The sequence below is a fragment of the Pleurodeles waltl genome, chromosome 9 (assembly GCF_031143425.1).
Source record: "Pleurodeles waltl isolate 20211129_DDA chromosome 9, aPleWal1.hap1.20221129, whole genome shotgun sequence".
NCBI lineage: Eukaryota > Metazoa > Chordata > Amphibia > Caudata > Salamandridae > Pleurodeles > Pleurodeles waltl.
Genome location: NC_090448.1, coordinates 385,977,020 through 385,990,873, shown reverse-complemented (window position 1 = coordinate 385,990,873; position 13,854 = coordinate 385,977,020). Strand labels below are relative to the sequence as shown.

Genomic DNA, 13,854 nt, shown 5'->3' with positions numbered 1-13,854 from the left:
TTTTGTGAATATATTAATTTTAGGTGTTACTATTGTTTGTGTAATTGTTATTAATTCTTTAAAATAAGGGGTGTAATTATAAGTGACTTAGAATTGTGTATTTCATTTTTATTAGTAATTTGTAGTGTTGTAGTAGGTTGCTGTGTTTATGGAGAAATGGGGTGGGAAGCTAATTAAGTAATAATTAATTACCATTAATTATTAATTGGTAACATATTATGTAATTTATTATTAATTATGTGAATGGTTTAATACTGATTTTAACCATATTGTTTGTGTGAACTGCTGGGTTTGTATGGGGATTGCATGGGAAGTTAATTAAATGATAATTACAATGCATTATTATTTACTTTATTATTAATTATGTAAATTGTTTAATACTGATTTATTTTAGTATTCTGTTAGGTGTGGGCTGATGATTTCTTTACACTTTATCCATTATTTGATTACTGACTATGGACATTAATTAAATTATTCATATTTGTGTAATTATTCTACTGTTATTTTTCCAGGTATTTCTATGTGTATTATACATCTACTATTAAGTTTTACTTTTTTTGGATGAGTCAGTTGGGAATAATATATATATATATATATATATATTTAGATGATGGTACCATGAAAAAACCGGCTACTTCCACCAAACGAGGTTTGTGCAGACAGCGGTCGTGGCAACCGTTTATATAAATACATTTATTTTTGCTACTGCATTTAAGAGCAGAAAAAGACGTCGCACCCAACGTGTCAGCTTCTCAAGCAAAAAGGCTTTATTGCATCATAAATTTAACAGCCATTTCTTAGTGGCAACGCGTTTCGACACGGACGTGTCTTCATCATAGCCAAATTGAAAAAACAGTGTCCATTCCCTCTTGGCCTTTTATGCTGCCCATACATAAACATAGAAAAAATATTTTCCCTTTTAAAATCACTGAATCCAGATGGACTGAACATCACTGACAATACCACTTGATTTCTGTATATCTGAAGAGTTCTCAGGACTGCATTGATTCCACAATCCAATTGGAATCTTCACTCATGATGCTTTTTGAAAATCCAGCAGGGTCAGCTGTGTAGCCACTAAGCAAAGCATCTTGTACTACCTGAGGAAGGCAGAAGCTAAAACATTGTAGTAGAAATATACCATGTTTCCTTAGAAAAAGTGTTTTTGACTTGCCTATATCTTTGGCACCGTTTGGTGAATCTTCACGAAAATTTCCAAACAAAGTGTGCCGTGAGAGGTCTTGTGCACCGAATGTGTGAAAGTGATCAGTCAAGTGGGGGCCCAGAAAAAAGGGGGTTCAAAAAAGTTGTGCTTCTCGTGTTAATTCCCATAGGACCTTTGAACATGACTAGAGCCCGAACCACTGGAAAGAATTACACCAAACTTTGCAGAAAGCTAGCTTTCAGTATGCAGATTGTGCTTCTGGCTATTTGGTGTAAATCCGTTCAGTAGTTTAGGAGAAATTAAAGGAAATCTAAATTTGTATATCTGAGCAGGTGAACACTTCGTGAATCATAACAAGCTTGTGCAGGGAAATGCAGAGCTCTGGTTGGCTGCCAACACTTCATCCAGGAAGTGTTGACAGCCATCTTGGGACTCTGCTTCAGCCGAGTCCCACAAAACTAAACATAAAAACAATAGTAAATGTAACCCCTCCGAAGTCCAACATTGTCCAAAGTGTTACACTTACTGGAGTAGGAATAGTAAATATAACCCCTCTGTAGTCTAACAGTATCCCTACTGTTGCTTAGACTGGAGTAGTTATAGTAAATTTAACCTCTCCGAAGTCAAACACTTTCCCTACTGTTGCGCTGTGTGAAGTGGGGATACTAAATGTAATCACTCTGAAGTCTAACACTTTTCCTACTGTTGCTTAGACTAGAGTAGGAATAGTATATCTAATATTCACAGACTCCAACATATTTCCTAATTTGGTTAAATATATTTTATAGTACTATTTGTTTATTTTTTACATTTTATATTATTTGTGTCTTATTTTTACTTTTTCTGGATGGATTACACTGCAAATGTCTGGTCAGCAAGTTAGTGGTTTTCAACCATGAGCAACAGTAAATACAAGGTGCCACAGAAGTATCATTTTTTTTATGCTGATGTGGCCCAACAAGGGCAAAATCCCGGTTCCAGATTTACAAAGTAGTGGAATGCATGCATTGTGCCACTTTGTTACCCCTTGCGCCACATTATGCTTGCGTCAGGCATAATGTATGCAAGTGGGTGTTCCCCCATTAGGGAAGCCAAAAAAATGGTGCAAAGAAATTTAAAAGATTTTTGCAGCATTTGTAACGCCTGCTCAGAACAGGCATTAAAAGGGGGCACACCATTGGTTACAATGAGGCCCTATATACTGTTCAGGGTCGGCACCAAAGTTTTGGAGCTAACCCTAAGCAGTACATCAATAGCTTCAAAAATGTTTACCCTATAGCCCCCTACCCTGCGCCAGGGGTCATTGTATTTTAAATATGGCACACACATGGTGGCGGTAGGGGGGCACTAAGGGCCGCAGGAAAAGTGGCGCTGCACTGGGTGCAGCACCACTTTTCTTAAATCTGCCCCAAGATGTCTGTGGCCCTGCGGACAAGCAAAGGACACACTATCCTTAGCAGGGGGGCCCAACGGCCAGTCCAATTCAGTTTCAGGCAAAGTATCTAAACCAGCAGTTCTTTACGTCTTGGCTTTTGTGGACCCCCACAGAATCAATACTGGAAGCTAAGGGTACTTACCCAAGCAATATATATGATTTGAATCCGAAAACAATACACAAAAGGCCAGAATCAAGAATACATCAAACAAATACAGAAATTGTGAAATATTTAATTTCATTTAGAAACAAAAACAAATCGAAAAGTGAAATGTTAATTTTAATGGGAAAACTGGAGCTTTCAAAATGTTGTTTTATTTCTAAAAATGAAGCAATATGCTGGACTTTTCATTATTGCATTTTCTTTTTTACTCCTAATGCATGCTATCTTTTGTCTGCACATAATAGAGCTGCTTCAGATGAGGCCACCATTCATCTATGTTAGAGTCAGTTTGCTGTACTTGTGCTCTTCCCACAAGTCAAGATAAGGGTACCAATTTAAATTTTAACTTTCAATTAATATGATATAGAGCAGCTATAAAGTATAGCAGCTGATTTGACAATCACATTTATGTATGGGATAAACAAAAGAGAAGGGTCAAGAGTGAAACCAATCCCCCCCCCTACAAAGTCAAAAACTACATTGTGGTGATTTAAATGAAGAGCGCACTCCAAGAGCTACATCACCAGTTGATAGAGAAGATGGTAACAACTTGCTCATTAGGCAATAAGAAGGCAATAAAAGCTGTGGTTTTGCCAGTGGGCACCAAGATCACATTCTATGATGTAGTGGATGATCTTCAGTGCAGTAAGTTCCGCTAATGGTCAAATATGCTGAATTATAACTACAGGCCTTAAGAAACCTACCACCAAACTCCTGGTAGAAAGGGATTGGAATTGGACTCTTTCATGTTCATTCCTTTGTCAGCGAAGCCACTAGAGATGATCAGATATTCTGGCTCTGAATTACATGAACTCCTAATGCTAGCTCAGGGGGCATGTGAAATTACCAGGCTGGCCTGCTACCACAAAACTCGTTGTTGGGAAATTGTTTAGTTGATCAAATGAAACTTCACAAGAACACAACCTTTGTGACTGTCTGGTGCAACTACTATGATCTGAGGAGTCTAAGGGAAATGCAGAGTTGCAGGAAGAATTCTGGGAAGATTATGCAAAATGTAAAGGCTGCCAAAAAATGAATATTAGGGGTCCGGTCCTAATTTAGCCTACAGTCCATGTAAAATACAGATACCCTCTAGTCATGAAGACAGGCTGAAGCTCCAAACTGAATCTTGAAGGATATTGTAGTATTTAGACTACAACTAGCAGCACTGAGCCAGCAATATAAACCTGAGAAATCCTGAGACAGGTTTATTAGGCAGCATAAGTCGTCACATGGGGTGATGATAGGGCTTGCATGGTTCAGCCTGAAAGGTTTCAGGATAACACACCTGTTAAAAGCCTGTTCTTTTAGCCACAGTGAAACGCTGAGAAAATAGCCTGTGGCCTTGACCTGACAACAAAGAATATGAATAATAAGAGAATTCAGGTACCCTGGGTGAGTTGATGAATGACTAAAGCTTAGATCCTTTTCTTAACAATGAAGCACAAAGGTGAGCTTTGAGATGCAGGGTGACAATAATTACTGAAAGAAGTTCCAAAGGAAGGGGGAGAAAACCTAAAGGAATGGAAATGAAAGAGGCAAAGGCGGGCAAATGACCGCGAGCATGAACTGAGAAAAAGGGAGGGTTCTAAGAAGAGAACAGAGAACAAGCAAAACATACGAAGGCCGCATGGACTGATTTAAACATGAAGAAGAACAATTTGAAAATAATCCATTGAGAAATTAGAACTCAAAGGGATTGTCAATAAAAGTTTGAAGATACGGATTAAAGATTAAGCAGACTGCAGAGTCTAAATTAGCATGAAGTCAAGGGTGACAGAATAACAGTATTCAAGACGGGATTTATATGGGTGCAGATGGTAAAGAATAGCTGAACTGGCTATTGATTCAGAGTTTGAAGTCAATAATTGTAGGATAGAAGTCAGCTGAGATTTCAAAGGCATAGTGTCAAAGGGTATTCCAAATGAATTCAAAGAATTTTTCTGAATGCACCCCCCTTTCCACCGCATTACAAGGCACATACACATTAGCACAGATCTTACAGCTTGGTCCCTTACACCATTACACCCTCAGGCATTGCCCCTTCATTAATAAATTAAAGAACATCTCTAGGCCCCACAGATCTAAACAACCAATTCCCAAGTGCACATTTTTCTTGGATATCATAAATTGGTCTGACAAACTGTTTCAAGTTTCAAATAAACTTGAAACTTGACAAACAGTTATTCATCAACTCTAAAAACATTCAAACAAATGGCACATTCAACAAATTTCAAAGCAGGTATAGGGCAAAAACACAAAACTGAAGTCACACTGGTTAATGTGTGGGATGATCTATTAGAAACTAGATAGTGGGTTACTCAGCATGTTTATGCTACTTGACCTTTTGCCTACTTTTGACACAATAAACTCTCTCACCGTATCCCATAAGTTACACAGAGCCCACTACCAGTAGCAAGGCTACCAGATATATATCATATTTTGAAGGATGCTATCAGAGCCTCAGAGTAGGTCAAATCATCTCCTCAAAACACAAGGTCACATGTTTAGTTCTTCAAGGATCACCATTATCCCCCTTCAATCCACACATCAAAGCACTTAAGGACCTGCGTCACTCTCACCACCTCTACTCCCACATGTGGATTCAGCTCGGAGTAAAGAGTGCTCACACAATTTTGAATAAATGAATAACTGTCTCACCAGCATTGAAATATGGATTGGCAACAACAACCTAAAACGAATGGCTCAAACATTGAAATTGTTGTGTGAGTCCCACCATACTTGCCCAAAAGCACTGACGCTGTGTCCCTACAGCCCACCTTCTTTGTAGAACATGTACCTGTCAAAACAACATTGTGCAACCTAGGAATGCTATGTCACGCTTACTGAAACCTAATTTCACAAGAGGGTACATTTGTCAAAACTATCCATTAAAACAGCTAGGTTCATCCCCATCTAATACCACCCCATGATAGATGGAGCCCTGGCCAACTCAAGACTTTGCCACTGTGAAGCCTTGAACTGTAATTTACCCTCTCACCATATCTAAAGGCTTTGGGTGACTGATATTTGGCCTTAAAAAGCATGAACCAGTGGAAGCACCCCTCGAATGCAGACACTGGCTCCCAGTTAAAGAAAGAGTGATATTCAAGATTCTCTGCTTTACTTTCATATGTCATTAAAATAATTGCCACCAGATACTTGTGTGAGAAAAGTGTGCATTATACTTGACGTGAATCTTCTTAGGAGGTAAATTCTCTACTAGTCACCTCCACAATCACATGCAAAGACAGAGGCGACTGGCGTTCCTCTGTGGCAGTCCCCTGCCTCAGAAACAAACTGCTGAGGCAAATATGTCAGGCTCAATCACTGATGAAGTTTAGATCAAGAATCCAGACCCATTTGAAGATTTTGCAAGTATCCCCTCTACTTCACCTACCACTTACATCAACCTATTACTATGCATTGCCTTTGTTGTTTCTATTGCATGTTTGTATATGCTCCCGATGCAATATCCCAGTAGTCGTATGTATACACTGCTGCAATGTAGTCCATTTTTGTCTCTGTGCCTCAAAGCAATTTAGTTCTGCAGAGTGTGTGTTGCAAGCAACACAAACATAAAGAGTTTAAGATGATCATGCAAATCATAAAATAAGTTTCACAGATCATATTAAAATGTCGGAAACTATTGAGTTAACAAATAGAAGTTTTTGCATCTTTACCACAAAAAGAGTAAAACTGTTTGAGTATTTTGTTTACTGCCCGATATAAATCTTTTGTCTGAACTAGCCATTCTGCCCTACACCACTATTCAAGAGTAAGCCTTCAATTCTCTCAGGATTCAACATTTTGTAAGAACCACACGGCTCTATGAAGGCCTGCAGGAGAGAGAATAAAAAAAGTTGAGATGTGCTATCAGGCTTGCCACCCGCTGGAGGACTTTAGTAGTATTTTCTTAAGCTAAAATTTTGCAGCGAAGCAAAATCCACTTCAAGAATCCTGGGGGGATTCAAGCTGAAGCAGACCTGCACATATTTGTGGGTGACCACCAACCTCACAATGAGATGCATGAAAATGTACGAGTCAGTCAATGCGATATCTACCCGGACCTAATGCAGAATTAAGAAAATATTATTTTATTTGGAAATTACGTATTGGTTAAGGGTGAGAGTAAATGAGTAAATGTTAGAAATGTGGAATCTAGCTAGCAGGGCTTGGCACCCTGTGCAAGTAGGGACCGTTACTCTAGTCATGGTAATGGAGTCACACAACTAAGATAACCCCGGCTCACCCGCTTTGCAGTGTGGCTCAAGCAGTCAGGCTTATCTCAAAGGCAATGTGTAAAGTATTTGTACACACACACAAAAAGTAACACAGTGAAAACACCACAAAAGTACTCCACACCAGTTTAGTAAAAAAGCCAATATTTATCTGAGTAAAACAAGACCAAAACAACAATATACCCAAGGAAAGATAACAAATTTCAAAGATTAAGTCTTAGTATAGCGCTTAGAAACACAATAGCTCCAACTGGGGCTATCACAGCATCTTCAGGGAGGTGTTTCCAACAGTCCAACGCCACTCGTGAGGGAGTGCAGCCAGTCACGAAGTCGCATGGACCCCAGACACAGTACCTTGGAAGACAATGAGGAAACAAAGACGTTGCAAAGAGTTGGGGAGGTGAGGTGTCTCTGGAGACGGTGCAGTGCCGGTTCTTTACTGCTACCGGGGAGGTGAGGTGTTGGTTCCTTACTGCTAGACAGGGGAGGGGAGATGTTGGTTCCTTACAGATGCAGGGGGGGTGATGCGGCGTTGGTGGCAAGGTGTTGGTTCCTTAAAACAAGTCGGGCCAATTAATCCAGCAGGTCAAGATGCAAGGTGTCGACTTTGCGGTGTCAAGATCACACCACGGGCCGCAGATGCTGCAGCGGGGTCGGGTGTCATGGACATCAGTGACACAGCACTCGGGACTCATGCTGTGCCAGGACTGTGGAAGCACTACAGCGGTGTTGGGCCTGAGCTGTATGTCACTGTTGTTGCATTCAGCAGGGACCACGGCTTCGGTGCCGGTAGCGGCACGGAGCCTGAGGTCGGTGCCGGTTCTAAAGTCACTCCGGAGTCAATATGCTTAGTTTCATCTTGGTTGCACCAGAGATCACTTCCAGAAACTGGATTTGGTACCACTTTGCAAGTCAGGACTCTCAGCAAGAAAGCCCAGGCTCTGGCAGCTGAAGTCTTTGATGGTGATGAGACTTCTTAACAGGAGGCCAGCCCAGTTCAAGCTCTTGGAGAACCTTGGAAAGCAGGATGTAGAAAGTCAAGTCCTGTCCTTCCACTCCTAGGACAGAAGCAGCAAGCAGCAGGCCAGTCCAACAAAGTAACAGGCAGAGTGTCAGTCCCTCCTACAGCAACCAGCTCTTCTTCCTGGCAGATTGCCCTCAGTCCAGAAGTGTTCTGACTATGTGGTGTCAGAGGTCCAGTACTTATACCCATTTCTGTCCTTGAAGTAGGCAATCTTCAAAAAGAAGTCTTTGTAGTTCACAAGATCTTGCCTTCCCCTGCTCTGGTCCCAGACACAATACAAGGAGTTGGAGACTGCTTAGTGTGAGGACAGGCACAGCCCTATTCAGGTGCAAGTGTCAGCTCCTCCCAACACTGTAGCTCAGAAAGACCCATCAGCCTAGTGATGGGTCATCAGGGTATGCAGGGCACACCTAAGCTCCCTTTGTGTGACGGTCCACAGTAAATACACAAACAGCCCAACTGTCATCATGACCTAGACATATATTCAGCAGATAGGCAGAGGCACAGAATGGTTAAGCAAGAAAATGCCCACTTTCTAAAAGTGGCATTTTCAAACTTACAATTCAAAAACCAACTTCACCAAAAGATGTATTTTTAAATTGTGAGTTCAGAGACCCCAAACTCCATATCTCTATCAGCTCCCAATGGGAAATTAAACTTAAAAGATATTTCAAGGCAATCCCCATGTTACCCTATGGGACAGATAGTACTTGCAAAAGTGAAAAATTAATTTAGCAGTATTTCACTATCAGGACCTGTAAAACACACAAGTACATGTCGTACCTTTCAAATACACTGCACCCTGCCCATGGGGTTGCCTTTGGCCTACTTTAGAGGTGACGTTACATATAATAAAAAGGACGGTTTGGGCCTGGCAAGTGGGTGCATTTACCAGGTCGTAATGGCAGTTTAAAACTGCACTGACAGACATGTTCACAGGGCTAATCATGTGGATGGCACAATCAGTGCTGGGGGCCCACTCGTAGCATTTGATTTACAGGCCCTGGGCACACATAGTGCACTTTACCAGAGACTTACTAGTAAATGAAATATGGCAATCATGGATAAACCAATCGGCAATACATATTAGACAGACAGCATATGCACTTTAGCACTGGTTAGCAGTGGTAAAGTGCCCAGAGTTCTAAAGCCAACAAAACCCATCTGGAAAAAAATAGGAGGAAAAAGGCAAAACATGTGGGGATAACCCTGCAAAAAGGAATAGGCCCAACAGTAAACAGGACTCCCAATAGATAGGTCTGATTCCCAAGGCAAGATGGGATTTCAAAAACAAGGAGGCCTTGGTGGAGAAGGGGAAACTTTCAACTGATAGGAAAAAGAAACAAAATCTTTCTTTAAAACTACTGAACCCAATAGCTTCATCTATTAGAGTTCTTGTCTTTCTTTACCCTCTAAGTCTCCCAAATGTTGCTTGTTTGACATTCCTTATACTGAATAGATTATTTTAATAAGGTGGCTTTGCTTTTCTCATTTATTGAATGCACAGTCCCATAAATAGATGCTTGTGGCAATAACTCTTTTATTACCTTTTCTGCCTTTCCAAGTTAAGACTGGATCGGCTTTCCTCGAGTTGAGCACCATATATATTTGTGGCAAGCCTAAAATATAAAAATGTATATTTTTAGCAATATGTGGACACCAGAAGAAGAAAAAGCATATACCCTCAGCCGAATATCTTGCAAACTCTTACTGGCTGCTTTCTTGAATCTTCTCAATTTCTTTTTCCATGTCTTTAATTTCTATTCTTATATTTGCTAAGTGGTCTAGCTTTTCTTGTAGCGTGGATGCCGATTTGTGCAACCTAACAAAAAAGGTAAATATAATTGGTGAAAATTATATCTGCATCTACTCTCATTCCAGACAATAATAAGAATATAGAACACAAACAAACATTTATGAAAATGCTACATTTACAAACAATAGATAACAATGGCCACCTTACATAATATTTTAGACTTGGGAAACAGAGTACAACTGAATGTGTACATCTGTTGCTTACATAATAACGAATTTGTTAAACAAATATAGTGCATTTTGTCTAAAGATAAGTACAGTTAATTTTGCACCGCTACAGTTGTTTACATACCAATGAACAAGTTAAACCAATCTAGGCTCATTTGTCAGAAGAGAAGGATGGAACATAGGGCGAGATGTAGGTACCAAGCAAATTGCGACTTGCAATTTGCAAGTCGGAGCGACTCGCAAATTGCAACTCGCAATTTGCTATGCAGAACGGTGTCTCAGACACCGTCTGCGAGTCGCTATGGGGTCGCAAAGACCCACCACATTAATATTAATGAGGTGGGTCGCAAATTGCGGCCCCATAGCGACTATGGGCACTCACTGACATGGAGGCCTGCTGTAGTCAGCAGACCTCCATGTTCGTGACTGCTTTATCAATAAAGCAGTTTTTTTTTTTTTTTTAAGTGTAGCCCGTTTTCCTTAAAGGAAAACGAGCTGCACTTAAAAAAAATCCGAAACCTTTTGTTTCTGAATTTTTTCAGGGCAGGTAGTGGTCCCTTGGACCACTACCTGCCCTGAAAAAATATTTTGGGGTCCATTCACAAAGGGGAAGGGGTCCCATGGGGACCCCTTCCAATTTGCGAGTGGGTTACCATCCAATTCAAGTGGATGGTAACTGCGACTCCATTTGCGACCTCGTACGCGGTCGCAAATGGAATTGCATACCACTGCGAGTCGCAAATAGGAAGGGAACACCCCTTCCTATTTGCGAGTCGGAAATGCATTTTGCGAGTCAGTCCCGACTCGCAAAATGCATTTCTGCATAGGAAACTCCGGTTTGCGACTCGCAAACGGCAATTTTTGCCGTTTGCGAGTTGCAAACTGTTTCCTACATATGGCCCTAAATTTGAGGTTAAACTGTTCACCCTGTTTTCTCTGGAGGCAAAAAGTGAACTTGGCAAAATACCAACTTGCTGTATTTTTGCTATTGTGAAAAGCAATGTTAAAAATGCCTACTTACCTGATTTTATAAACAGTACCTGGCTCAATTTTACTCCAAGATGACCAGAAATTAATACAGGAACTGAAGAAGTTTGAGCGCACTGTAGAAAAATGTAAAGAAAATCTCCACCAAAGTAATTGCGTAGTGGATTCTCTCCTAGGATTAGCATTTCGGCCCCTAACCAGAGGTTCTCCCTTACCACCCAAATACAAAGCTGCTGGTAAAAGCATGGTTGATGTTTTATGCCCTCCATGCCTATGGTCCTTAAGTTACAAGCAATTATTTGCTTACACTTGGATTGACCATTACGACTAAGGGTTTCAATCTTTGAAGTCGAAAGAAGTTGGAAGAAAATTCTCCAGTATTGGAATCTTTCATAGAGTCACATGCTTGAATCATTCCCCGTCGTCGAGATAGGAGTCCCCGGTGTATTATAATAGCAATGTTATGATAACTAAAGTGTATACAGGCTTAAAGCCTATTACATTAGTAGCCTATCCTTGTCTTTTTGAGGAAAAAGACTCAAACCAGGTTTCAGCCAATCAGGCTGCCCCTTCCCCCAGAACACTCAGGTGAGAAGCTCCAGTGCCTCAGATTTTCCCACAGCATGAGTGCTGAAAAAGTTGAGCTATATAGCCTGTAACGGTGACCTTCTCAGGTTGAGGAAGGAGGGTCGCATGTGAATCCATGAAAGATTCCAATACTGGAGAACTACATTTACAGGTAAGTAACTCATTTTCTTACTCCAGTATTGGAACTTTCATAGATTCACCTGCTTGAATCAGAGTAGCAAGCAGTAGTGAAGCACATTGTATGATGAACACTTTATATCAATTGAAAGATGCAATTCCATAAACAGAAAAGAAAACTTTAAATGTTTATGGAAAGAAAAGAATCATTACCCAGTGCTAAACAACAACCAGTGTATTGTGAAGGAAAGAAAACTTCATTATCATACAATGTGATGATCATTATACTGGGTAGGAGGGAGAAAAGGAGAATAGTACAGCTCACTGTTACTGGAACAGATGGCACAACATCACTTGCCCCACTGCCACATCTCCTTGTAACGATTCTTCAGGCAATAGTGCTTCGTGAAAGTGCGCGTACACCTCCAGGTGGCTGCCCTACAAATCTCCTGTATGGACACACCAGCAAAGAGCGCAGCGGATGCTGCGTCAGCTCTAGTGGAGTGTGCATGCGATGTTCTGCACAGGGGCTTTCCTGCAGCTTTATGACAAAAGTAAATAGAACTAGATATCCATCCAGAAATTCCTTGTTTAGAAATCAGTTGCCATTTCCTAGGGGCACTGAATGACACAAATAATTGGTTTGATTTTCTAAAACTTCTCGTCCTGTTCAGATAGAACTTAAGACATCTTTTGACGCCCAAGGAATGTAGGGACCTTTCCGCTGGTGTTGACGGATTTGGAAAATACGACTTTAGAATAACTGGATGGTTGATATGAAAGTCAGAAGGAACTTTGGGTATAAATTTTGGATTTGTTCGCAAAATTACTACATCGTCTTTAAACCACAAGAAAGGGCTTTGGATTGTGAAAGCTTGAATTTCGCTAACTCTCCTAGCTGAGGTCAAGAAGAAGTGCTACCTTCCATGACAAGAATTTTAAGTCTGTCCTGTGAATGGGCTCAAATTAATGTTTCATCAATTGAGACAAAACTATATTAAGCTGCCAGGATGCCGGTGGTAGTCTGACCGGCGGGAAAGAACGAAAAATGCCTTTAAGAAACTGCTTGATAATTCTTGTTGACCACAAAGGTGGTGCATTTCCTCATTGCCTATAACGTGAACTAGCAGCTAAGTGGACCCTAAAACCTTGTCTGGCTAAAAGAAGGAGATAAGGTAGCACTTGCTCTGGTGATGAGGAAAAAGGATGAACCTGAGCTTGTTTGCACCACATGCAAAATCTTCTCCATTTAAGTTGATGTGATTTAATGGTGCTATCAGCTGCCGCTCTGGCCAGAATGACTCTACAGTCGGAAGTAATGTTCACATGCTTGAGCTCATGGTGTTCAGGAGCCAGGCAGTCAAATGAAGCGATGCTGGATCCAGGTGGAGAACCTGACCATCGCTCATTGTTAACAGGCGAGGTATCTCTGGCAGAGGTATGCTGCGGCTCTCTGACAGAAGAAGTAACTCTGTAAACCAATGCTGCTGAAGCCATGCTGGGGCTACCAGAAGTATCCTGCAGTTCTCGTTCTTGATTTTGGCCAAGACTCTCGGAATTAAGAGAATGGGAGGAAAAGCGTAAGCATAAATTCCTGAACATGCTATTGAACATGCATTCCTCCAAGAGCCCAGATGGTGATCCCGACTTGCATAATATAGGCATTTTGCATTCTGGGGAGTGGCAAACAGATCGAGGTTTGGTTTGGCCCACTGAGAGAAGATGCCATCCAGCACATTTTGATCTAGCTCCAATTAGTGATTGGATGATTTCTGCCTTCTGAGAGAATCCGCAATAATGTTCAGAAGGCCTGGAACGTGTTCTGCTCGAAGATGCACGCCATGTAGGATGGACCAGTTCCAGATACGTTGAGATTCTTGAGATAAGACCAGGGATCTGGTTACCCCCTGTTTGTTGAGATAGTGCATCGTTGTGGTGTTGTCTGTATGTATGAGTACCATTGAATTCTTTATCTTTTGTAGAAAGGTTAGAAGCGCTAAGTGAACTGCTTTCAGTTCGAGATAATTGATATGATAAATTTTCTGATGAGACTCCTACCTGCCTTTGACTGATAAATCCTGAAGGAAGGCTCCCCTACCTTCCAGGGATGCATCTGTTGTGATCACCCATGGGGCCAAAGAAAAGAAAGAC

The 13,854-nt window shown here is 41.0% G+C and overlaps 1 protein-coding gene across 2 annotated transcripts in view; it reads right to left on the bottom strand.

Annotated features, from left to right (window-relative positions):
• Window positions 1–13,854, bottom strand: part of CCDC175 (coiled-coil domain containing 175) — a 268,009-nt gene that overhangs the window by 123,069 nt on the left and 131,086 nt on the right. For both annotated transcript variants that reach the window (XM_069207017.1, XM_069207018.1), the window contains 2 exons: window positions 9,740–9,850; window positions 9,576–9,647 (listed from right to left, as the gene is read on the bottom strand). In XM_069207017.1, coding sequence (XP_069063118.1) covers window positions 9,576–9,647; window positions 9,740–9,850 — 183 coding nt within the window. The remainder of the gene's footprint in view (window positions 1–9,575; window positions 9,648–9,739; window positions 9,851–13,854) is intronic.